At 41.6% G+C, this 26,057-nt stretch overlaps 1 protein-coding gene across 2 annotated transcripts in view; it reads right to left on the bottom strand.

Annotated features, from left to right (window-relative positions):
• The window catches only part of ABCC3 (ATP binding cassette subfamily C member 3), a 71,351-nt gene that overhangs the window by 5,019 nt on the left and 40,275 nt on the right, over nucleotides 1–26,057 (bottom strand). For both annotated transcript variants that reach the window (XM_031966395.1, XM_031966396.1), the window contains 17 exons: nucleotides 24,127–24,273; nucleotides 23,696–23,783; nucleotides 22,453–22,519; nucleotides 22,064–22,190; nucleotides 21,693–21,869; nucleotides 17,557–17,724; nucleotides 16,510–16,699; nucleotides 13,799–13,904; nucleotides 13,294–13,435; nucleotides 12,782–12,989; nucleotides 11,992–12,302; nucleotides 11,394–11,593; nucleotides 11,041–11,167; nucleotides 10,383–10,484; nucleotides 6,370–6,516; nucleotides 5,935–6,093; nucleotides 4,261–4,427 (listed from right to left, as the gene is read on the bottom strand). In XM_031966395.1, the coding sequence (XP_031822255.1) occupies nucleotides 4,261–4,427; nucleotides 5,935–6,093; nucleotides 6,370–6,516; nucleotides 10,383–10,484; nucleotides 11,041–11,167; nucleotides 11,394–11,593; nucleotides 11,992–12,302; nucleotides 12,782–12,989; nucleotides 13,294–13,435; nucleotides 13,799–13,904; nucleotides 16,510–16,699; nucleotides 17,557–17,724; nucleotides 21,693–21,869; nucleotides 22,064–22,190; nucleotides 22,453–22,519; nucleotides 23,696–23,783; nucleotides 24,127–24,273 (2,633 nt within the window). The remainder of the gene's footprint in view (nucleotides 1–4,260; nucleotides 4,428–5,934; nucleotides 6,094–6,369; nucleotides 6,517–10,382; nucleotides 10,485–11,040; nucleotides 11,168–11,393; nucleotides 11,594–11,991; nucleotides 12,303–12,781; nucleotides 12,990–13,293; nucleotides 13,436–13,798; nucleotides 13,905–16,509; nucleotides 16,700–17,556; nucleotides 17,725–21,692; nucleotides 21,870–22,063; nucleotides 22,191–22,452; nucleotides 22,520–23,695; nucleotides 23,784–24,126; nucleotides 24,274–26,057) is intronic.

Here is a 26,057-nt window from a genome sequence, read left to right as displayed (position 1 = left end):
AGCCAGGTCTTCTCTCTCTGCTGGCTGACCTCACTCCTAACTAATGAAGATTTTGGCTAAGGAATGACAAATTGTGTACAGAATGGGGCTGAATTACAGAATAGAAGGTGGAGAAGGGTTGGCATAGGGTGGAAGCTGAATTTGCAGCCTCTAGAATCTTAGGCAAAGTGGTGGGAAATCTCAGAAAGATAGCCACAGTCTGCTCAAATTTCCAAACTCAGAGTGGAAGGATTATCTCAGAATATTATTCCAACCTGCATATAATAATAACTATAATAGCTACTATTTTTATTGTGCTCTCTATGTGCCAGACACTGTGCTAATCACTTTTCAAATATCCCATTTGATCCTTAAAATAACCTCAAGATGTAAGTTAGCATTTTACAATTTAAGAAGTAGAGCTTGTGAGCTGCCTAAGGTTACACAAGATATCAGAGGCTAGATTTGAACTCAGGTTTTCCTGAGACTCCTGACACTAAGCCCAATGCTCTATCCACTATACCATCTAACAATCTGCAACATCTATCTTAAAAATCTTTTTTAAGGCTCCAGAGAAGACAGTTCCCTTCAGGTTGTCGGGAATTTTTTTTTTCTTTCATCTGACTGTTGCTTCTTTTCTACCAAGGGCATTTGAGCTCAGAATCGTAGGTCATAGATGAAGAAGTAGAGAGACTGAGTCCATCTCTCTCTCATTGCAAAAATGAGTAAATTGAGGCTCAGAAAAGTTAAATAACTCCACAAAATTAGGTAATAGGGTATGTCCAATGTCTACTAAAGTGCTATGTTTTAGAGAGGTAAGGAGGAAGGGATGACAAAGAAGCAAAAGTTGTGAGGGGGATCTTCACAATAAGAGTGGAGGTGGAGTTATCCCCGGGGGCAGGGACAAGTCACTTACAAGCTTGTTCACACAACCCATAACATGTTTATACAGGATGAATCAGGTCAGACTAAGTCTAAAGGGAAGCTTGTAGGAAGGCCATGTAGAGGGGATGAGGGGGGTGTCTCACCCCTTGTTTGAGGAGGGGGCAGAGATATGGTGGGGAAGGGATTTTTTTGGAGAAAATGATTATTTGTACATGATCCTGAACTCTTTAAATACTGACTGTCTGCAGAGTCACTGCCCATCTGCCAACAGTGAGACAAAGCTGAAGCCTGGGGCCATCATCCCAACTGGCTATTATACAGAAGGGTACAAGCATTAATTAAACTCATTATTATTAATTAAGCCTGCCTACTACTACAAGCCAGACACTGTGCTAAAACTCTTTACAAATATTATCTCATTTAATCTTCACAACAATCCTGAGAAACAAATGCTAATATTATCTCTGTTTTATAGATAAGGGAACTTGGATAGAGATTAAATGACTTGTCCAGGATTATATACAGCTAGGAAGGGTCAGAGGTTGAAGAATTCAAGTCTCCCTGACCCCAAGCCCATTATACTAGCCATTTTGTTGCCTCTACATTAAGTGCAGCTCTATACGGAGTACTCTTCCTCTTTTCCTACTCCTCTTCCATCTCCATCTCCATCTCCTTCTCCTTCTCCTTCCCCTTCAATAGTAAATAGCACCTTGCACATGTCGTTCAGTCATTTTTTAGTCATGACCCTATTTGGAGTTTTCTTGGAAAGGATACTGGAGTATATTTAACATATTTAACATGTATGGTATTACTGGTCATCTAGGGGAGAGGGTGGAGGGAAGGAGGGGGAAAGTTGGAACAGAAGTTTTTGCAAGGGACAATGTTGAAAAATTACCCATATATCTTGTAAGTAAAAAGCTATAATAATAGTTGAAAAAAAAGATACTGGAGTATTCCAGCTCATTTAACAGATGGGGAAACTGAGTCAAATAGGATTAAGTGACTGGCTCAGCATTACACAGTCAGATTTGAACTGGTCTTCCTGACTCCAGGTCCTGCACTCTATCCACACTGTGCAACCCAGCTTCCCTGCCTGGCATATAATGAGCATTATGGGATAAATAATATAGGTAATATGTCCTCATTTTACTAGAGCCTCTTAACAGCCTGTGAGTAAGCAAGATGATACAGGTACCATTACCTCTGTAAGAGGTAGCTTTTAAAATCAGGAAGTCCTGGGTTCAAGTCCTGCCTCTGACATACACTGGACCAGGCAACTGCAGGTTAGGCATTTAATCTCTCAGTGTCCCATGCAGTATAGACGCTGATATATACTAGCAAAGGAAGTGCCCTTCCTGGGAGTTCCTTATTCCAATGGAATCACAGATCTAATCCAAAGTAAAAAAGATGCCATTTTTCAGATTAAAAAAAAAAAATAGGCTATGAAAGGTTGTGAGTTGTTCGTGTTTCACCCAGTTGATAAGTAAGAGAAGCAGGATTTGGACCCAATTCTGTACCGGGAATTGTTTCTGATTTTTTTGTCCTTTATCCTCAAAGAGGACCACAATATCAGGGAGGGGAAGCCATGACCTGCAAGTGAATTGGACTTGAATGAGGGAAGGCTGTGCAAGGTCACCTGCCTCACTTTCCCCTCCAGAACCATCTGAATCCAATGGCCAGATAGAGATTAGGAGGACTGAAGATGGGTCTGGATGCAATGGGAGACCTCGGCCTTTTTAAGCTAAAGTCGTCAACAGGTCTCAGTTTGACTTAGGCCATACCCATCCTGTGATTAAGGGTGGGTAGCAATTGAAGCAAACTTTTCTTTCATCTAGTCAAAAAAAAAAAAAATCTAAATAAATAAATGAATGAATCTGGGAGGGGAAGATGCTCAGGGTTTCTGGCCCAAGCAGAAATGATTGCTGTTGGCATTCAATCTGAGTCAGTCAGGACTCAAACAGTGACCAAATAGGGCTTGGCTTAAGACTTGTTGATGGTCAATAAAAATCAGATTGATTTTTGTTTAAGACCTGGTCCTGGAGAAAAAAAATCTAGCCAGTTCTGTTTGTACTATGGCTTTGAGAATTCCTGAGTGGTTTTTCTAATCCAGCCCCAAACTACTGTGCCAGACTTTGACTCCTGTGTAAAATAATAATTAATTTATGGGGGCAGCCAGGTGGCCCAATTGATAGAGTACCAAGCCTGGAGTCAGAAAGATCTGATTTCAAATCTGACCTCAAATACTCATTACTTGTGTGACTCTGGGCAAGTCACTTAACCCCATTTGCCTCAGTTTCCTCATCTGTAAGATGAGCTAGAGAAGAAAATGGCAAACAACTCCAATATTTTTGCCAAGAAAACCCCAAATGGGGTCACAGAACTCAGACATGACTGAAATGAATGAACAACCAATAAATAATTGATGTTGATGGAATCTTAGTTGCTGTTCCAGCCCTAATCATCCTCTCTGTATGTCTATATCTCTGTTTCTGTCCTTTGGTTTCTCTTTCTCTCTGTCTCTGTTTCTCTCTCTCTTGGATCTTATTAGAATAAAATGGCCTTTTTACCTTTTTCCATGTATACCTCATCTGAAATAAATCCAGGTACAAGGACCTTTTCTATGCATATCCTTTATCTGACATGGTCCAAGGGTATGCAAAATCTCATTTGAGATTATTTGATTTTCTTGTTCTGCCCAATTCTGTTTTATTTTACTTTCCTTTCTATATAATCCCTGTCCTCACTGGGCTGCATTGTCTGTCTCTGCTTGAGGAGGAGGTCTGCAGATACTTACCTTACCCCAAGTAAATCCCCAAATTAAAGCCTATGCTTGATTTGGAGACAGTTTGAATTGGAATTCTTTCAGGGATGATACCATGCCCCATGCTCCAGTACCCAACATTTCTGACATAACCCAATGATATGACCTGCCCATGTTAATAAAGATCACAAGTACTGAATTTGGATCTTATAAATGATCAATCCATATATTGTTCCATAAGTATGCTGAAATGTCTAGACATACTTAAGAGCTTTCAGGAGAGACCAGTCCCTTGGAGTCATGACCTGACCATGAGGAAGTATTTCCTCTTATCTGACTTTATCTCCTCCTGAATTTCAGCTCAGACTCCAGTGAAAGTTAAGTATACCTCCCAGCATAGCTCAAAACCCAGGATCAAGTTAAAAGGTCAAAACTGGGAAAGAGCCTTGAGCAGATTTGATCCCTTCCCTATTACAGTGGAAGATGGGACAGGGACTACTCAAGTAATCACTTGACCGTGCAGGGATAAACCACTATTCCAGATTCAGCAAGCCCTGGGAAAGTGGGGAGAGGCTCTGTTTCAGAGCTGCTCAGGGGTGTGGAGTTCTGGGCCATTTGTTTCCCAGCTTTCTTACCTAAGGTTCTCTCCTCCCTCAGAGCATTCAAAATTAAGACCTTCTGGTTGGGACTTCACGAACTTGTGCAGGTTGGAGAGTTCCAAGGCTTGCCACATTTCCTCATCAGAATACTTGCCAAAAGGATCCAAGTTCATTCTAAGTGTCCCTGAGAACAGGACTGGGTCCTAGGGAAACAAAGGAAGTTCAGCAAGGAATGGTCATAAGAATTTAAAATACATTATTATCAACTGATCATCATATTAAATTTAGGTAGGCACTATTATTATCACTATTTCTATTTTACAAATTAAGAAACTGAGCCTCAGAGAATTATTTGATTTATTAAGCTTATTATAATTAATTTTTTGTTGTTATTGTTCAGTCATTTTGATTGAATCCTATTTTTTATGACTCCATTTGGAGCTTTCTAGGCAAAGATAATGGTTCATTATTTCTTCAACTCATTTTACAGATGAGGAAACTGAGGCAAATAGGATTAAGTGACTTGCCCAGAGCACCTAGCTAGTAAGTATTTAAAGCAGGATTTGAACTTGAGAAGATGAGTCTTCCTGATTCCAGATCTGGTACTCTATCCACTGAGCCACCCAGCTGCCCTACTATTTATATTGTACTTTACAAATATTATCTCATTTGAATCTTAAAAACAACCAGAAAGATGGGTGCTATTATTATTTATGTTTTACAGCTGAGGAAACTGAGACACACAGAGGTTAAGTGTCCCACAACTAGTGAGATTTGAATCCAGATCTTCATGACTCCAGGTTTCATACTTTATTCATCACTGTGCCTCCTCTATGAATCAAGTGCAGATCTGGGGACCCACTGAGCCCAAAACAAGAGCTAAAGAGAAGGGAAAGGAGAGAGTAAATGAGGTCAGAGCAATCCCATCCTCCGAGAATTGAAAAAGCAGCTAGCCCAACAGAAAATCTCCCAATGAATCCTGGCCCCCCACACGCTGCACAGCTGTGATAAACCCCAACTCGAACATCCCTTGCCAATCACAAAGTCTTCTTGTTAACCAGGAACCATGAGCAGCCTAATCTGACTCCAAAATGTCCAGTCGGCAGAAAACAAATCCCAGAAAAGCCGGAGGGGAGAAAAAACATTATACAGATGTCAAATCTGTGAGAGTGAGAGATGCAGAGTGACTGGCAGAGAGACAAAGGGAAGTAGAGGCACTCAGAGTCCTTTTCTTGGTGTACATTCTCCCCAGTTCTCTGAGTAGAAGCTGGGGACCTATCTGCTGTGTAAATCCACACTCCCCCTTGTTTCCCAGGCTTCTCCTTTAGCAATTTCCTACTGGTTCATCTCCTTCATAATGAACCACATAGTCTCCCCAACACACAGAAGTCTGGGAGTCAGAAATCCCAGGTTAGAGGCAATGTGGTCAGTACCCTAGGCTTAAAGGGACTGGATTCAGCATGGAACAGTGGGATATATTTGGATTTTGGAAAGGATATGAGTTTGAATACCAATTCTGCCACTTGGTAGCTGTGAGATCTTGGGTAAATCATATACCCTCTGTTTTCTTGTCTGTAAAAGAAGAGGCCCCCAAGATGGCTCAAATCTCTAATCATGTCGGCATTGCTTCCTCACGGCTGCAAAAAAGAGTTAATCTCGTCCTACGGCAAGTAAAAGAACATGATCCCAGCTGTGAGGGATGCGTTGTACCTGGGGGATGATGGTTAACATGGAGCGTAGGTCGTGAAGTCCAATGGATGCAATATTGATTCCATCGATGTGGATCTCTCCCTGCGCTGCCTCCAGGATACGGAACAAGCAAAGGGTCATGGATGATTTTCCAGCTCCAGTTCGGCCCACAATTCCAACCTGGGGGATAGTAGAAAGGAGACATGGAATAGTGAGATAGTAATGCTGTGCTGGGGAAAAGAGAGGGAAAGTGCTGCAGAAGCTTTGGAGCCTTGAACTCCTCGAACCTTAGAACACTGGAAGAAGAGGAGAGAAAGACTCAGGAATGGAGGCATTGAGCCTACAAGTACCCTCTGTTTCAGAGCTGCATCCATGAGGGACATATTATGTAATTCTTGCACATCTCCTGCATGTAATTCTGAATAGCACTGAGCCAGATCCAGGGGTCTCACGTACCTTTTCTCCACCCTTCACTTTTAGACTCAAATTCTTCAGCACCAGCTCCAAGCCTTCCCGATAACGCACTGAATAGTTCACAAACTCCACCTCCCCTTCATGGGGCCAGCCAGCGGGTGGGCGGCTGTCCTCGATCACCCATGGGGCCTGGGAAGGCAAAATGGGGAGAAGGAGAGACAGCGATTGAACATGGCCAACTTCTCATCTGGTCCGGGGATCCCTCAACTCCTCTATTTTCCCAAGGTATCAGTTACTTTCTAGTTTGTTACTTTATTCTCTCCTCTTCCTCTGCTTTACACTCAGCCATTTCATTGCAACTTGAATATGCTAGAATTTCTCATTCCCTCACTCTCCCACTGGACTTAACATACCTTAACATTTCACAACTCTGATCAACAATACAGACTGCTGAGTATTACTAGGGGAAATTAGAAAAATATGCTGAGTCTGATAGAAATTCATGCTCTCCAATCTGAACTGGAGCCTCATGCTTCTTGGGATTCATGTATACATCTCTAATCAAGTAAATTGTTGTTCCCATTGCTCCCAAATCCCCTGCAAATCATCCTGCATCTCTCTCCTAGATGACCATCCAGTGCCGGCTGTTTGATATTCTAGACAGCTAGGGATAGTAAGCCTGGACTAGAGTCAGGAAAATCTGAATTCAAATCCAGCTTGGGCACTTAGTAGCTATGTGACCCTAGGTCAGTCATTTAACTTTGCCTCGGTTTCCTCCTCAATGTAAAAATGAAGCTAATAATAGCACCTGCTTCTCAGAGTTGTTATGAAGATCAAATGAGATAATATTTAGAATACAGTGTCTGGCCCATGACAGATCCTATATGAAGATTTATTCCCTACCTCCCACATCCTTCCACCTATCACCACACCCTACCTTAACAGTTTTCTTTATTCTAGTGTCAGAGAACAGTGACTCTCCCACAAGCCAAGGCTAAGACTTCCACTAGGCTCTCATCACTTCCCTTCCCTAGGGCCTTAATCCATTCACTACTCCCTTTTTCTTTGGGTAGCTGGTGGCAGAGTGGATAGATTCAGGGTCTGAAGTCAGGAAGAGTCACCTTCCTGAGTTCAGCCTCAGATACCTATTAGCTGTGTGATCCTGAACAAGTCATTTTACCCTATTTGCCCCAGTTTCCCCATCTGCAAAATGAGCTAAAAAAAGAAATGACAAACTACTCTAGTATCTTTGCCAAGAAAACCCTAAATAAGGTCACAGAGATTTGGACAGGACTCAACAAGACCCTTCTTTCATTTTTTTTCCCTAATTTTTAAAAATTCTGAGCTAAAGCACAAAATAAATTAGTCATTTACTTTACACATTACACATCACATATACAGAGTAGGAGGGAAAAAAGGAGATTCTACATGAAATTACAGGTCCCCATTTTGTATAGCTTCCTTTTCTTTTTAAGTATAAAAGTTCTACCAGTAGTTTTCAAAGCTCCTGCTTATCTATGCTTTTCTTTTGGCCTTTCTTTTAACCTTTTCCCAGTAATTCTTTTTATGGTCCCTTTTTCTTTATTTTTTAATTAATTTATTTATTTTTGCTATCTTATCCCTATCCCTTCCCTCCCTCCCCACCTTGTCATTGGAAAAAGAAAAAGAAAGTCTTTGTAGCAAACACACATAGTCAAGGAAAACTAATCCCCACACTGACTATGTCCCAAAAGAATGTCTCATCCTACATCTCCAGTCCATCGCCTCTCTCAGAAAAGAGATGGGTAGCACGTGTCATTATCAGGGCTCTGGAATCACAGTTGGACATTGAATTATTTAAAGTTCTCAAATCTTTCAGAGTTTCATTTCAACATTTACGGAATATCTTCTGAGTGCAAGGCATTAGGGAGGGAGGATACAAAAGCAAGTTCCTAACTTTGAGAAGCTTATATTCTACTGGAAAGCCAATAATAACATCAGTAAGCACATTTATAGCAATGAGAAAGTACTAATTGACTGGGAGATGTGGGGAATCAGGAAAGACTTCAGGTATTGCTTGAGCTGAATTTTGAAGGAAATTAGGGATTCTGAGATTCTAAGGTAAAGACACAATTATAAAATGTCTAATTCAGGTATCCATAGGTTATCTGGAATATGAAGAACTTAAAGGCCAGTATAAGTCTAAAAAGGTAGATGGGAGTCAGATGATAGTTAGAACTTTAGGTCTCAACTGATAAGATTGTTTTTTTTATTCAAGATACAAAATGGAGCCACTGATTTTTGGAATCTGGAATTTGGAATTTGGAAAGGAATGATATGATCAGAAATGTCTTAAGAATCATAATTTAGTAGCTGCAGGAAGCTTGGATTGTTTTTTTAAGGATCACCAATCACTAAATCCAACACCTTCTTCTCAGGCTTCATTTTTATTAAATTCTCCCAATTATTTGGCACTACTCTCTCTTATCTAAAAGTTTCCAGCTTTGGCTCCCATGGTGTCACATTTTCCTCTCTGATTTTTTCTCTTTCACTGACTCCTCTTTTTGCCTTTTAATCATGATTCTCTCTTCTTTATTTGCCTTCTCTCTTTTAGGAACCTCTTCTATAGAATATGATAGTTGGAAAGATGTCAGAGGTCATTATGTCCAGCTTCTCAGCCTTTAAAGGCATTTCTTCTGTGTCAAGCCTGACAGAAGGTCACCTAGCCTTTTTCTATTTGAGTTCTTCTAGGTAGAGGGAGCTCGGTCCCTTAAACTCCTTCCATTACTGAACAGCTCCAATTATTAGAAAATTCTTAGGTTGAACTGAACTTTGCTTCCCCTATAATTTTCATCTTTGTACCCTCCTAGCCAGAAAGAACAAAATATATTTTCTCTTTCTTCCACATAAGTCCTTCAAATACTTGAATACAGGTATCGTCTTTCCAGAAGTAGTCAAACCAGGGTAGAGTACAATGCCATTACTTACTTTCTGATTTAGGAACACCATACTTCTGTAAAAATGTGTAGGTTTCTTTTTTTCTTCTTTTTTTGGCAGCTACATTCATTATTAGCTCATTCATTCACCCACTCACTTAGTATTCATTCATTAGATACAAAAATCAATAAAACTAAGTTGCTATCCTCGGTACAACATTGTAGCTGTCTCACATTGTTGACTCTACAATGCAACAAATATTTATACCATGTTTTCTGTATACAGTATAGAGACCTTTACTAAGTATAGAAAATATAAAGTTTAGATAAGGCAATGTCTCAGTCCCAGAGGAATTCAGTCTTCAGCAAATTAAGCTTGTGATTAACAAAACCTACTGGATCTTTATCTTGTGAACCAGAGGCCAAGTTATGTCTCCTCTATCCTCTACTTGTGAGATTGATTTCTTTTTAACTTAAAAGTCTTGATATGAAACTCTACCACATTTGTCTCATCGATTTCAATTAGCTCTGAATTCCTGCTTCTACGACTGTTACTGCCACCACCTTCCCAGATGTAAAACTTCAAAATAACCTCTAATTTTTCTCCCGACCGCTTCACATTCAAGTGCTTCTTCCCTCAATGTTTATCCTGTTCATCCACTTCTTTTCATTCCTATTACTTACTTAAAGTGACTTTTTCTACCTCCAAAACTGTTTCCTCTCCTTGTAAAACCTTCTCCCTTCCAATCAATCATCCTTCAAAGCCCATCAGAAATGTTACTTCTCAAAGATGCATTCAGGGATCACTCCAGTCAGAAATAAAACTTCTCTCCTCTTAAACCCTACAGCATTGCATCACTTATTTGGCACTCGTCTCATTCTGTTTTGTAGTACAGATAACAGTGCATTATCCTTATCATATTGTCACTCAAAGGAGACTGTAAATTCCTTGAAGGGCAGAGCCCATATTTTATACAATGTCATTTAACTTCATGGCATATAGCATAGAGTAAAATTGAGATACAGAAGTAGGAAATGGTCCGGAACTCAAACATTGACTCAGTTGCCTCATGGCACCCTTAGAGAACCTGCTCAAACTATCCCCTTCTTTCCTGACCCCAATCTACAGCATGTTCCCACCTCAGTCTTCGTCTCTGAGTACTCTCTAACTCTCTCCACAGCCACAATATTGCTTTCCAGGTCTGATGTCATCCGTACCATCCAGTTAAGAGCCATGGTAACCTAAAAGAAGAAGGAAGTAGGATGGGAGAACAAAGTTTAAAAACATCCCAAACTCCTTCCAGGTTTCTTTCTGCTTCAAATTCCCAGCAATAACAAAGGCATTTGGAAGTCAGTATATATGTCTTTCTCTGAAAATCTAGCGATCAATGTACAACTCTAAATATGGGCGTGCTCTGATATAAGCAAAAAAACTCCCTGATCATCTGAATTAGACATGGATCAATTAACTTAGAAATTTTTCTTTATCAAAGAATTCACAATAAGACTCTTTAAAAGAGAAAGCCCATGTCACTCATTTAAAATATCTACTACTTTATAAAAACTTCACTTGCCCTGTTATATGAAGCAAGACCTACCTGAATTACAGGCAGGTACGTCCATCCATATGTGTGTGCTTTGAGTTTAAGTGCTTATGGGCTAGCATGTTATTCTGTTCTTTGGACAGATTGAGACCTATGCCATGTATGGGCAATATGTGTGTATGGAAGGTATATTATGGTCCTTCCTCTTTGTTTGTTAGTGCTCCCACCTCCCTAGGATTGGACAAGGTTCCCACCTGTAGTGCATAGGACACAGAGAGGCCAACTAATCCTGGATTCAGGGTGTTTCTGCTAATCACAGCAAAAAGTGCAGCAAAAAGCACGACACAGTTACCCACAAACTCCACACGGACTCCCAGCCACCTAGGGAGAGGTTTATAAATAGGGAAGTCAAAGATCAACATGGAGCTAGAGGTGACAGATATTCAGAGATGGTCTAGGACTTATGGTTGGACTGGAAGTTCAGAGGCAACGGGCTTTAGTGGGAAGGAGCTCAGAGGTGATAGGGGATCAGAAGTAGATGACAAAGTATCAGAGGCCATAGGCCAGATCAAGGGTAGGCATACTGTGGGCTGAGAGCACTCCTGACCGGTTAGAGACGATGTTGGGATAGCAGCACTTCTGGTTGGCATCCACCTTAGCATCACTGATGGCCATGAAGTCTTGAGTGCGTCTGTAGGCACGGATAACACTAGCTCCTGTCACGGTCTCCGAGAAGTGAGAATAGATGGGGGAACGGCTGACTGATTCCAGGCGCTTCAGTTGCCTCGAAGTGGCCACATAGAATCTCTGACCAGGATGGAGAAAGACATTAGAAGCAAGGGCAACAGAGTACCCTCAAATCTATTTGAATCATCATATCTCTCCCAATGACCCAATCAGCTCTTTGGCTGCATTCCATCCCCCTGGGGATTCCAGCTTCATGGTCATTCTGGAAGCCATTTTTGGAAGGTTGAATGTCAATGTTAATAACAACAAAAGGTCACTCCTTTCCTCTGGACACTTAGATCAGTTCAGAAGCCTTATCAGGCCTCAAATAAAATTTCAGTATACAACTCCTACGTGACTTCCTCCCTCCAGCCTCTGAGACATCATCTTCCTTCTTTCCCAGGCTCTTGTGCCCCTGTTTTTCTAAGGCCATTCTTATCCCAGTACCTCTTCTCCTTCCTCCCATCAGTTCTAGGTACCTGTACAAATATATAGAGCCCAGCAAGGGGTAAGATAACAACAGCAAAAAGCGGGGTGCTAGACATGATGACCACAAGTGTAGATGTTGAATTGAAAAAGGTTCCAAGCAGCATGAGGATGGTGGGGGGGATGACTTCATCAATGACATAAATATCCTTGGAGAATCGATTAAGGATTCGCCCAGAGGGAGTCGTGTCATAGAAGGACTGGGGTGAGTGCATCTTGTTGGTTAGTAGCTTGCTATGGAGTAATTGGGCAGCCTGGATGCCTCCTATGGCCAGTGTGAAAGCTGATACCATCACAAGGAGACCTAGCAAGGAAGTAGAGAAGGGAGAAACTCACAGAACTGGGGTACCAAGGGCTTCCCCTGCCAAGTAGAAATCGATCCTTTCTTATCTGTTTCTATAGCATTGAGGACAGTGTTATATAAATTGCTCGGACTCCTGGATTAATCTTTTTCTGTGGACCCTATGGGAAGTCTGTTGAAACCTATGCCCCACTTCTCAGATGAGAACAGTGATTTTTAAGTGCACAAAATAAAATATATTAGATTACAAAGGAAGTCAATTATACAGAAATATGCTATCAAAATACATACTTAAAAACATTTATGGATTGTAAGTTAAGAAGCCCTATACCATGTAAATGTCTAATTAAAATTGGTTTTAAGACAGAGGGAGAGACTAGATGTTTTCTCTGTCCCTAGTTTGACCCCTCCACTCTAGGGGAAACAGTTCTAGTCAGTGATCCCTCCTCTCCTGAGCAGACACTAAAGACCCCTCTTTTTACCTTGCAATAGTCCCAGGGCTGCATACACGCCCAGGCGTAGGCTTGTGTTGCTCTGTGTGCCATTAATTATGGGCTCATTAGTCCAGTGACTGAGCCATATATTAGCCCCAATGGCAGCAGCACTTTGGCAAGAGTATAGAAGGCAGACGGTCAGTGAAGTACAGAGTCCCACGGCTTTGGCATAGGCCCAGAACACACTCAGCTTTACCTGTAGAGGAGAGAAGGTGAATATCTATGAACATCCAGTGCTATCCAACCCAGAGAGACAGAAAGTGGGAAATGGATTTAAAGACTCCCCTGGAGTTTAAATTGACCCTTCCTATTCCCCACTTCCCATATAACACTGAGACCAGGGTCTCTTTTCCACCATTCTCCAGTATCACAGGACAACCTCTCCCAAAGTTCTGTATTATTGGCCTACCCTTCCCCAACCCCAGCTTTTCCCTACCTCCAAAACCCTGATCCAAGGACCCTTTTCCCACTGTTCCCTCCATCCCCCAGCCCTCTCTCACAGTGCCCATCTCTGCTGTCTCTGCTTGGATAAGCTCTCCATTCGTCACTGGCTCCAGGGCCTTCTTCTCCGCAGGCCCCAGTCGTCTCCTAGTGGAAGGTCGGCCGGGGCCCTCGCCTTCTGAGGAGATCACACTCAGCTGCCTGGGGACAACAGTCTCTGAGTTGGGTAGGAAAGGGGGTAAGGGAACAGCCCATGTCAGTCCCCAGAGGAGATATTTTGCCTTTCCCCATCTTACCACTAGTCTAGTAAGCTGGGACACCCTGGGGAGCTCAGAGAGATACAGAACCAGAGATGAGGCTACTCTGCAGCATGAATCTTAGGGGAGCAAATATCAGAGAACTTCCTAATATGCACATTCTCTCTCCACCCCCAGCTGGGGCACAGGGCATTCTTCTTTGTGCAGAGTCCTGGCCACTTGGGTTTGTGGTACCCAGGGAGAGGAGAGCATTAGAGGTCAAAGTGCTTACACTGGGGAATCAGGAAAGGAGCTCCTTTTCACTCACCTCATGAACTGTTTTCGGACCTCATTAGTAATTGGCTCATTATCTGTCAGATCTGTGTGATTACTGAGCGTGTCCTCCACCAGCAGCATCTCCTCATCGGCCAACACTGCAGTAGAGAGGGAGGGACAAAGACAGAGGAGGATGCTCAAATACCATGACTAACCTGACCTCAAAACACTACCCTTCCCAGCAAGGAGGAGAATAAAAGCTGGTGAGAAGAGGCTGGGGGAGGTGAGAAACATTAGCTCAACAAAGAGAAAACTAGAATCAGTTGGCTAAAACTATAGCAAGAGAAATGTAGCTTAGACGGTAGGAAGGATTGTTCAGATCATAGAGTTAGAGTTAGAAGGAACTAGAGAGATCTGCTAGTTCAGCTCCATCATTCTCCTGATAAGGAAATTGAGGCCCAGAGAGATCAAATGACTTATCTCTAGCAGATGGTTCCTTCCTCTCTATCTTCCTCTACTCTGTGTTTATCTTTTACATGCAGATCTGTGTACATGCCGAGTCCCCCATTAGAACATAAGCTCCTTGAAGGCAAGGATTGTTTATGTCTTTTTTAAAAAAGTGGATTTCCAAAACTTAGCACTGAATATTGCATATAGTGAAACTTCAGTAAGTGCTTGATTACTTAAGGTCATACAATTTGTCAAAAGCAGGATGTGAATTCTTCTGACTACAAAGCATTACTCTTTCCCACTATGCCAGGCTGTCTTTAGAATAAAGAGGAAACAAAAAAAGTTGACACAGTAGAATGGACAGGTATATTTCTTCATAAATAGAAAGGTTTCCTCTGAATGAATGACTTTGATAATGGGGGTGCAGGAAAATGGATAAGCTAAATGAGCTTTCTGGCAAGCAAGGAAGATATTTTTTTTTCTATTTGTAAGCTAAAATTAGTCCCCTTTTAGAGCTATCACCTCTCAGATAAGGAAGTTGAACCTAATGATATGTATTTTGGGGGATGGGGTGTGTTGTGGTAGAAGCAAGATAGAGAGAGAAAGAGAAATAAGGAAGTTGAACCTAATAATACCTATTTTGGGAGATGAGGTGTGGTGTGGTGAAAGCAAAATAGAGAGAAAGAGAATACTGGGAAGAAAGAGGTCTTAGTTTTCTCCCTGAGACAAAACTAACATTTTTATATTTCTCCTCTTCATCACTGTCAATTTCTTTCTTTCTTTTTTTTTTTTTTAAAGGCTTATTGCCTCTACTGCCCTCATCTTCTTCACTCTACAGTTTGGCTTCTGACACCCCCCCTCCTCCTTTTCACTTGTATTAGTACTCTCCCTCCCTCCCAAATTAGCTTGCATTTATTTACTTTGTGTTTATTATCTCAGTATTCATTCTTTATAGACTTAAATAAAAACTTGTTTCCTCCATTAAAATGCAAACTTTTTGAATATAGAAATTATTTTCACTCACGGTAGTTACATCCTCAGGGCTAAGTCCAATGTCTGGCATAGAGTAGGTGTTTAGTAAATTACATTCTGAAACTGCTGTCACCAAAGTCCTCTGAGATTTACTACTCAGTAAGTAAAGACATAGAAGGATGAGATTTAGAGTTGGGACTTTAGAGGAGATAATATCCCCAATAGAAAGAAAAGAATAAGGCTAGATTTGGAGCTTTGGGAGACGCATTTATTTAGTGGGATAGGAGGAACAATAGTAAGAGAGGCTGGTCTGGAGAGGGTAGTCCATGAGTGCTGTCCAGCAGCACATATACACTGAATGCTTTCCAAAAAGACTCTAGAACTAGTCCAAATCCCATCACTCAGCACAGTGCCTGGCCTATAGTAAATGCTGGTGGACTGAGTGATTGATTGGTGATGAACTTAAATAAGTTAATCACAGATTAAGTGACTTGAATAAGATCACTCAGACAATGGATGGAGGAAGTACATTTTCCTTCAGTTTTCAGAAGAATCTAACCTATCAACCACTTTCTTCTTCTTGAATGCTCCTTCTTCTTTGACCTCTGTGACACTATATTCACCAGAGTGTATATATACTGAAAGGAGGAGAGGGGAGAGAGGGAGATAGAGAGGGAGAGGAGAGATGAGAAACAGGCAAAAAGAAACAGAGTCACAGACATAGAGGGGGAGGGAGAGACAGAGAGACAGAGACAGAAACAGAGGCAGAGACACACACAGAGACATATAGAGAGAGACAGAAAGAGGTGTCTGGCAGAAGGTTCAGTGTATGTGCTATGGAGTTGATATTATATTCAGTGATTCTCCACTGAATTCTCTGCATCTTTTTAGAGTCTTTTTCTTTTTCTAAATGTAAACATTTCCCAAGTTACCAGCTCTTTTCTCCTTTTTCTCCACATACTCTCTTGAGGATCTTATCTATTTCCAAGGCTTCAACTCTCATCTCCATATGAATGACTCTAAAACTTGTATCTCTAACCCAAACCTCTATTTGGAGTCAGACCCAAATTTCCAACTATCTCCTAAATTTCTGATGTAAACGTCCCATGGACAGTTCAAAATCAGAATGTCCAAAATGACACACACGCTTAATAAATTGAGCTAAGTTGTTGTAATACATAAAAGGGTGGAGAGAGAACATGTTTTCATGAAGGATTGGAGAGACAAATGGAGAGATGAAGGAGATAAGAGACAACAATGAGGAGCAATGGGATAGGAGTCCATATGAGAAAAAAGAAGGGGAAATTTGGAGACAAAGAGCAGTGGTATATAGGTGGATACCAGTGATGCTGTCTTCTTCTTGAAAGTTCTCATCATCAGGAACGTAGTTCCGAAGAAATTCAGCAAAAGCACCCTCTTGCTGAAGCAAGGCAGAGAAGGAGCCAGATTCGGACACTCGTCCCTCACCCAACACAATGATGAGGTCTGCCTGGGACAGGAAGCTCACACCATGTGTCACCAGGACTCTTGTCTGGAAGGAAGATGAGACATTATACATTTTCTACCATACTAACATCATTATTATTGTCATTTACTATTTTATTAAATATTATTATTTAATAATGGATGGATACTGCAGATAATTTCAGTTCTAGAAAAAGTTTCCTAATAATTTGGGTTGCCTGTAAGTGAAATCTGGCAACTAAGTGAATAGAATGCTGGATCTGGAGTCAGTAAGACTCAAATTCATGAATTCAAATCTGACCTCAGACACTTACTAGCTGTGATACCCTAGGCAAGTTGTTTGCCTCAGTTTTCTCATCTGCAAAATGAGCTAAAGAAGGAAATGCCAAACCACTCCAGTATCTTTGCCAAGAAAACCCCAAAATTGGGGTCATGCAGAGTCAGAAACGACTGAAAATGTCTGAACAATAACATGGTCTGCATTGACATGTAATGGGTTCTACATTATTAGAGGTCTTTAAGTAATGGTCAGGTTAGAGTGGAGGTCTCTGAGATCCCTTCTAAATTTAAGTCTGGGGCGGGGGGCAGTTAGATAGTACAGTGGATAGAGTACCAAGCTTGGAGTCAGGAGGACCTGAGTTCAAATCAAGTGTCAAACACTTGACACTTATTAGTTGTGTGACCTTGGACAAATCACTTAACCTTGATTCACACACACATACACATACACACACACACACACACACACACACACACAAAGAAAGTTTATAATCTATAAACACAAAGCACTCTCTAGGTACAATATTGGAGCAAATATGAAAGATGAAGTATGGAAACACATTTCACCTGTATGCATTTGGATTATCAGGAGCCCTAATATACAGAGTTCTTAAGTGGATCCTCTTCATTCCCCCCAGCTCTTACCTTGCCTCTTAGTACCCCATCTGGCCCAATGACATGATCAAAGATGTGCTTGGCTACATGGGAGTCCACAGCAGAGAGTGGGTCATCCAGGAGGAAGATATCAGCATCACTGTAGACAGCTCGGGCCAGGCTGACTCGCTGCCGCTGACCCCCAGACAAATTAATACCCTAGAAGGAAGATAATAATAACAACAGTAATGAGTACTATGTAGCATTTTGAGGTTTTCAAAGTGCTTAACAAATATCTCATTTGATCCTCAGAAGAACCTTGGGGGGGAGGGAGAAGATATAATACCTACTACATGTTAAGCACTATTCCAAGTTCTTTTTATAATTTTATATTATATTTTATAATTTTTTATTATTATTTTATTTGATTCTGACAAAAACCTTGGCATGGAGATAATATTATTATCTCTACTAATGCTAAAGAAACTGAGGCAGAGATTAAGTGACATGCCTTGGATCATATAGTTATTCCATGCGTGAGGGCTGCATTTACACTCAGATGTCCCTGATTCCAAGACTAGAGCTCTACACGGTACCACCAGCTGCTCCAAGATGGATAAACTCCTAAGTAATGAGTTAGTATCCAATATGTATATGTCTATGTGGAGACAGGATGGAAGGTTAAAGAGATTTTGCTATTTTTTTTTGTATTGGAGGTAGGAAATGGGGACATGAAAAGTGACCTACTCACAATCCCACAGACAGACAACAGGGTCAGAGAACGTGCTTCTCTGCTCTCAGGGTGTGCTGTATTCAAAAGACCTGAGCATTCAAAAGAGTGGATAGAGAATTGGACTTGATATCAGGAACAAAGACCTGGATTCCAGGACCATCTCAGATATTTACCAGCTGGTGGCCAAGTCACTTACTTATTCTCTCCAGGTCTCAGTTTCTTTATTAGTTAAATAATGGGGTTGTACTCCATGACTTGTAAGATCTCTTCCAGCTCTATGTCTATGAGACCAGGCTGATCCAAATAGCCTCAGTCCTTTTTCCTCGTATTCTTAGAGGTGGGGCAGGTAACAACTTGCATGCTCTTTCTTTAGTCCCACTGTTCCTACCCCTCAGGCTCCCCCAATGCCAGGATAGAAAACAGACCTTTTATGTCCTAGGAGCTAGAAGCCTCTAATGAGGTTCTATTACCATCAAAGCCCTGCCATTCATTATCCCTTTGACATCCTGGCCAAGAGTCATGGGGAAGTTCAGTGGGAATGGAGGGGCTGGGTCCAGGTCACAGATCAGGAAGCTGTGTCTGTAGTTCCTCCAGCACCCTTCCTGTTTTCAGGGAAAGAAGTCCAACCCTAAATTACCCTATTCCTTATCCATCTCTCAGCTCCAGGGATGATAGGGCCTGATTATGGGAATCTCTGAGAAACCCAGAGAACTTAACCCCATTTGGAGGGGTGGGCAGCAGGAATAGAAACCATCTGCTCCAGAGATCTTTGACTGCAGCTTCAGAGAAAGGATATGGATCTTCAGTCCTTTAGAAGGTGTGTCCTGAAGGCCTGAACATCGTTGGGAGAATGGGTGTGTTTTGAACGAGTAAAGGGAGTGTCTTTGTATTTAATGATGTCATATCATTGATGTCCTTAATATCCCTTGTCAAAAGGATTTAAGAGGAATATTGGGTAGAGGGGCTAAGGTCCTGAGAGTCAGGTCATTGGCACAAGATCAGCTGGTCAGGTCTTCCCAATAGGTAGTTTTCTCTTAGCATTATTATACCCATTAGCTCAAGTGACATCTCCTACAGAGTGCCCTTCTTGGTCCCCTAGATGTAGAGAATAAAATAGCACAGTAGATGAAGCACTAGCCTGCAATCCAAGAGACCTGAATTCAAATTCAGCTTCAGGCACTTACTAGTTATATGATCCTGGATTGATCATTTAACCTCTATCTGTCTCAGTTTTTTTTTCTGTAAAATGGTGATAATAATGTCAACCTCCCAATGTTGTTGTTTAGTTCAGATGAAATAATATTTGCAAAAAGTATTTGTAAAATGTTTAGTTTGTAAAAAATATAAAAAAGCACAATGTTTGGCTTCTGATAATTTCTTAAAAATGCTTGTTTCTCTCCCTCCTTTCTTCCCTTTCTTCCTTCTTTCTCCTTCCTTTTTTTTCTTGCTCCTTCCTTTCCTTCTACCTTTCTCCTTTCTTTCTTTCATTTCTCCTTCCTTTTAAAAAAATTCCAATAATATTTTATTTTTTCCAAATATGTAAAAGTAGTTTTCAACATTCATTTTTGTAATATTTTGAGTTCCAAATTTTTTCTCCCTTCTTCCTTCACCTCCCTCCACCCCAAGACAGCAAGCAATACTCTCTCTTTTCTTCTTTCCTTTTTTCCTTCCTTTCCTCCACCCTTCACTTTAAACTACTCCCTACAAAATTACTCCCTACAAATAACATTGTAATTTAGCTTATATTGTGTCCCAGTAGTCTTAATTTAGTTTCAGCTATTAAAGCTAACACTGTACTAAAACTTTGGGGACACAATGAATCTACTTATATGTGTAAATGCTCTTTCCCCTTACAGAATGTTACATTCTTGGATAGCAGAAACTATTTATTTTTCATCTTTGAGGACTCAGATTCAGAATCTGGCACCTAGTATATACTTAATAAATGCTTGTTAATTATTTGTGATTTTTGTTGTTATTGTTATAATGATAATTAGTTATGATGATCATATTATGATACTAAATTTCCATTACTTAATAAAATATGATGTTATTATAATATCAAATCGGCACTATTTAATATGATAACTAATGTTATAGTAATAACTGTGCAAGTCTTGCTACTGACACTGATAACTGACTGTAGTTTTGAATAAGTCATTTACCTTCTCATAGATCTGCGAAATTCTCTAAGACAAAAAGTTTCAGAAAAAGTACTAATCTGCACTAGTGGGAGAGTTTCCTCTTCTGGGAGTTCCCAGTTTCAGTAAAATCCCAAGTTCACTCCCTATCTCTAATATACTAATAACTGACATTTAGAAAACACTAGGTTTTTCAGAGTAAGTATCTTACTCACATTGACTCATTTAATTCTCACAAAAATCCTATTAGATAGGTAGATAGATAATCTGCTTTATCTCCATTTTATGACGAGGAGGTTGAGTCACAGAGAGCTAAATGATCTGCCCAGAGAAGATTGTTGGTTTTCACCTTGAGCATTTACATCATGAATACCAGCAAATGCTACAGATCAAGTTTGGTCAAACCTATTGTTTTGTTGATTTAGAAACTTAGGAAAGTGATGGAGAAAATGTTAATGATGCAAATTACACTTATGTCTGGCATATATTTTCCCTTGAAGATCTGGTTGTTAAATATTTACCAGCACACTTCTGGCAATTAGATGTTCTGAGGGACTTGAAGCCATGGGTTCTCCTGGTTTTAACCTGGTATTAGGATACATGGTTCCTTCCACTTGATCACATGATTTCTCATTATATCTTTTCTGATCATTGTATAGACTAAAGGAAGTAGGGTGGGAAAATAGAAAGGGTGATAGAATTGGATCGAGGGGTTCTGGGTTTGAATCATGTCATTGATAGTTGGAGCACAGCTGAGTGACCACAAGGCAAATCACTTCATAGCTCTGAGCCTCAGTTTCTCCATCTGTAAAAGGAGGAGAAGGGGACGTGCACTGACTACCTCATGGGTAGTAGTGAGGACAGCACTTTAGAAGCTCCAAGGAATTCCAAAATGGTGAACTAGTAACATGAGCACTGAAGGCTCAGTATGGTATTAAGAGGGATTTAGGTCAAGTTTCCTATCTTTAGAAGCAGTTGAGGTGAGGGATCAGTAAGAGATGTGCATTACAATAATAATGACAAGCATTTATATGTGGTTTTATGCACTTTATCTCATTTGATCCTCAAAACAACCTTATGAGACAAAAGTCTTCATTATCCCATTTTATAGATTTAGAAACTGAGACTCAGAAATTAAGTACTTTGCTCAGGGCCATAAGGCAATTAAAAGACTGAGGCAAGACTCCAACAGTGATTATTTTTTTTCCCCACAAAGCCGAATTGCTGGAAGTAGAGGGACAGGGCTGAGTGCATATATCTGGATAGAGGGGATCTTCCCTTGTCTGGGGAGGAGAGCAAGAAACATGTCCCACCTTCTCCCCAATCTCAGTCTGATCTCCTCCAGGCAGTACATCCAGATCAGTGAGCAGAGCACAGGCTTCAAGGATGCCTTGGTATCGCTTCTGGTCCAACGGCTGGCCGAAGAGGATGTTGTTCTGGAGTGTGGCATTCTGAATCCATGCCTGCTGGGGCACATAGGCCACGGAGCCCTGGCCATGGCACTCAGGGTCACCACGGGAATATGGGAGACAAAACCCAGCCATGGCCTGCTTACCACCCTCCGCATCCTGAAGAAGTGAACTCATCTCCAAACCTCTTCTCCCATGGAACCACAGTTACCCTACCTTCATCCCCCCTCCCTCCCTTGTCTCAGCTCCAATCACCCTAGGTCCATTTCACTGACCTTTACAGCCACTTTGCCCTCCAATTTCTCCATCTCCCCCAGCAGGGCAGATATAAGAGAGGACTTCCCACAGCCCACCGGCCCCACTACGGCCACCAATGACCCTTTTGGCACTTGGAGATTCAGGCTGGTTGGAAGGAAGGAGAATCAAGAACCCAGAGTGAGCTAGGATGTGTGAAGAATTCAATTCTCATTTCCAAATTCCTCACCCTGGAAATTCAACACTTCCCCCTATTCTAGACATCCTCTATGTATGTCGGAAATCAAACTGTAACCAGGTCAACCTGTCCTGGAATTAAACACCAAAGTTTCTGTCTAGAGTTACTCTCTTTGTCAAGAAGATGGGGAAAGAAGGGTTGAGATGGCTGAGGGGGAGCATAATTTTTTACCTGTGCAGAGCTGGGGGGAGGTCCTGAGCCCAGGTAAAGCTGCCATTTTCTATGGTGATGGCATGGCCTGTAGTGATAAAAGTGTTTGCCAAAGTAAGAGAGGGCATGGACTGAGGGGGAAGGTATAGGACTATGGAGATAGGGTGATGGGAAAGGCAAAGGAGCCCTGCAGGGATGGTGAAGGGAGGGAAGGAATAAGGACATTTAAGAAGACACAGAGGCCAAACCCATAAGGATGACATATGGGGGAAATGAGGAGGAAAGCAGGAAGTGGGAGAGGATTAAGTGTGGACAAGATTTAGAAAGAGCAAAGAATTCTGGGAAGGGATAAAAGGAGCTAGGAATGAGAGAGGTTGATGGGAGTAAGGGCAGACAGAAAGCCTGATGGATTAAAATAAAAAAAGTAATAGGGAGTCATGGAGGTGGAAGGAAACGGGGATTAGGGAGCCTTGGGGATCGTATAAAGAGCAATGAGGTACCCTGGAATGCTCAAAGGATTTTGTTCATATGTGGGAGAGTGTGGGTGTGTGTGTGAGGATGGATTTCTTAGGGGATTAAGGATGGGCAAGGTATTATAGGAATAATATAATTCTGGGAAGAATTAATGCAGACTCAGGTAATGATGTGGAATAATGAGGGTGGAGGACCATGGGAGTCTTGGAGGGAAAAGATGAAGGGAAGCATGAGAATAAAAATAGGCAGGGATGTAGGCAGAGGCCATATATGTAGAATCAAGGGGAAAGGAGTGCTGGGATGCCAGGGACTCTTCAGGGCATAAAGGGGGTGGGCAGATGGGGGGCATCAAGGAAATGTAAGAAGTAATGAAGAAGACAGGAAGTCCTCAGGATATTAAGAATGGGCCAGTAGTTATAGGGAGAACAGAATTCTAAAGAGAGGTTAAGGAAAATCAGAGACTAATTGGGCATTATGTGCAAGCAAGCAGAAAGCCAACAAATGTGATAGGGGCAGGGAATAGGGGTAAAGGAGAGAAGTGGGGATTTGGAAGATGGTGGGGTAAAGAGTAGGAAGGAAAGGGAGATAAAAACAGAGGAAGGGGGCAGGGTGGGCAGGAAGGCTTAGGAATGCCAAAGCAGAAGGAAAAAGAGGAAGAGGAGGAGCCAACTGGGAAAAAAAGAAACTGCGGATTAATACATTTTTCTGGAGAAAGGGGAAGCCTGAGCAGGAAAATGTGCCAAATGGAGAAGGAGAGGAAGGGAGTGAGCAGGGAAAAGAGTCTATGAACCTGGAGAAATGGTCTTTGTTTCCACACACTGGGGGTCGAGTTCTTCATGGTTCAAAAAATTCTGGATCCTTTTCAAAGACACACTGGTCTAAGGAGATGAAGGGTACATTAAGATCTCTGTAGAAGTCACTGTCCCCTCTGTCCCCTCTGTCCCCTCTCCAGCCAGGAAGGAAGCACAGAGTCCACAGCTCTGTGCTATGCCCTCTTCATCTCTCCTGGCTGTGGTTCACTGTGATTACAGCTAGAACACCTTCCTCTCACTCACGTTGGGGCCAGCCCAAGTACTTGGGCAGTTCTGCAGGTAACCCCCTTCAGGATTCCAGTCCCTATAGGTTTGCTCATGTACCATGAATATCCATGAGACTGACTCTCAAATGACATCCCTGCATCCCGATCCTGAGTGACTTTCCTAGAGCACCAGAGATTGTTACCTGAGCCAAGTTACTGATGACTTGGGGCAGCACATTGAGAGGAAATCTCAGGATGTTGAACAGTGACAAAGACACAAAGGCCTTCTCTGCATCCAGGACATTCTTCTCATCCACTGACACGTAGACCGCAAAGGTAGTCAATGATACCTGGGATAAAGACTAGCTTTCAGGTCCAAGGAGGAGGGTATGGGAAATCCCTGAGGAATACTCACAAGCTTTAGAGGTTAAGGTGTGTGTGTGTGTGTGTGTGTGTGTGTGTGTGTGTGTGTGTGTCTGTGTAAAAGTGGAAAGGTCAAAGGATAGTCTGGGGAAATGGTACATCAGACCCCCACTAGGAATGTTGTTTGTTCTAGAAGAATACTGTGACCTGATACCATGACATGCAAGTAAATTGGATTTAAATGAGAGAGGGCTGTGCAAAATCACCAGCCTCATTTTCTCCCCTGGAGCCATCCAGGTCCGGTGGCAAGTTAGAGATTAGGGAAAGAAAAGCCCAAAGAAGGACCAGGAGGTAGCAGATGTTCCAACTAGAAAACTGATTTAGGCTCCATGTCCTGTAGGAGGTGGGTCTAAAGTCAAAGTTGGAAGAAGGAGAAGCGAGAATAAGCCTTGAGGTGTCCGGGATATCATGAACAGGAATAAAAATCTTTTGAGATGATTTCATGTTTTGGAATTTGCATTCTTCAAATTGGTCATTGGTTCTAGACTGATGGAAATCTGCAATGTGAATTCTAATATGGCAACGACTTGGGGGAATTCTTTATCTAACCTAATAGTCACCTAGTTATAGTTCGTGTTCGATAAATATTTATTAATGTCAGAGCCATAACTGAGGTTTTGTTCCAGTAACTAACATTGAGGGGGCCTCCTAATGATGGGATGAGATTTTTCTGCAGAGTAGTTTCTATACTTCTAAGTTCTTCAAAATCATTGTTGAGAAGATGACAAGGGGGAGATGAAGAGTTAGGTACCAGGGGAGGTTGAAGACACTTGGTCAAGAGGAATTGGGAAAAGCATCCTGTAGAAGGTGGGGTTTTAAATGGGACTTGAAGGAAGCCAGGGAAACCAGGAGACATGAGGAGAGAGAGCATTCCAGGGTTGGGAGATGATGAAAATCCCCAGATCCAAAACATGGAACTATAAGGAAATCAGTGTCATTAGATCAAAGTATGGGAAGGGGTTGGGGACATGTAAAGGGTATGAAGACTGGAAAGGTGGGAGGGAAAGCTAGATTGGGAAGGGCTTTGAACACCAGAGGGTTTTGTATTTGATCCTGGAGATGACAGGAAGCCATTGGAGTTTATTGAGTTGAGTGGGGTGGAGTGATATGGTTGGACCCCCATATAATGGCATTGTCTGTCTCTACCTGCACCATATCTCCCATACCTCTGTTAAATAGAGTTTGACTCAAATATCAAGATTTCCAATTACAACTGTAATAAAAACCATAGGATCGTGGTCAAAAGGAATTTTCAGACATCTAGTCAAATCTCTCATTTTACAGATGGGGAAACTGAGGCCCAGTGAGATTAAGGGATTGTGCAGATAGTAAGTATCAGGAGGATTTGAATTCCAATCCTCTGAATCTAAGGCCAAATCTCCTTAAATATTTGAGGGCTGGGACACTTAGTCAGAATTGAATATCATTCAAGAGACAAGGCAAGAGAGGAACAATCAGATAAAGACAGATAAAATAGAATTAAGAAAATCCAGACAGACAGAAAGGATCAGTTATGAGACAGCCAGTTGGTTCAATGGATAGAGCCTTGGGCCTGGAATCAGGAAAACTTAAATTCAAATCCAGCCTCATACATTTATTAACCAAGTGACTTTACCCAACTCACTGAACCCGTTTGCCTCAATTTCCCTCTAGATTGTGCCTACCCACTTCTTCTACCTTCCCTAACCCTTTCCTGAGTCATTCTTCTGTA

Source organism: Sarcophilus harrisii, chromosome 4 (assembly GCF_902635505.1).
Source record: "Sarcophilus harrisii chromosome 4, mSarHar1.11, whole genome shotgun sequence".
NCBI classification, from domain to species: domain Eukaryota; kingdom Metazoa; phylum Chordata; class Mammalia; order Dasyuromorphia; family Dasyuridae; genus Sarcophilus; species Sarcophilus harrisii.
Note: the sequence above shows the minus strand (reverse complement) of the source record. Positions and strands in the feature narration are given on the sequence as shown.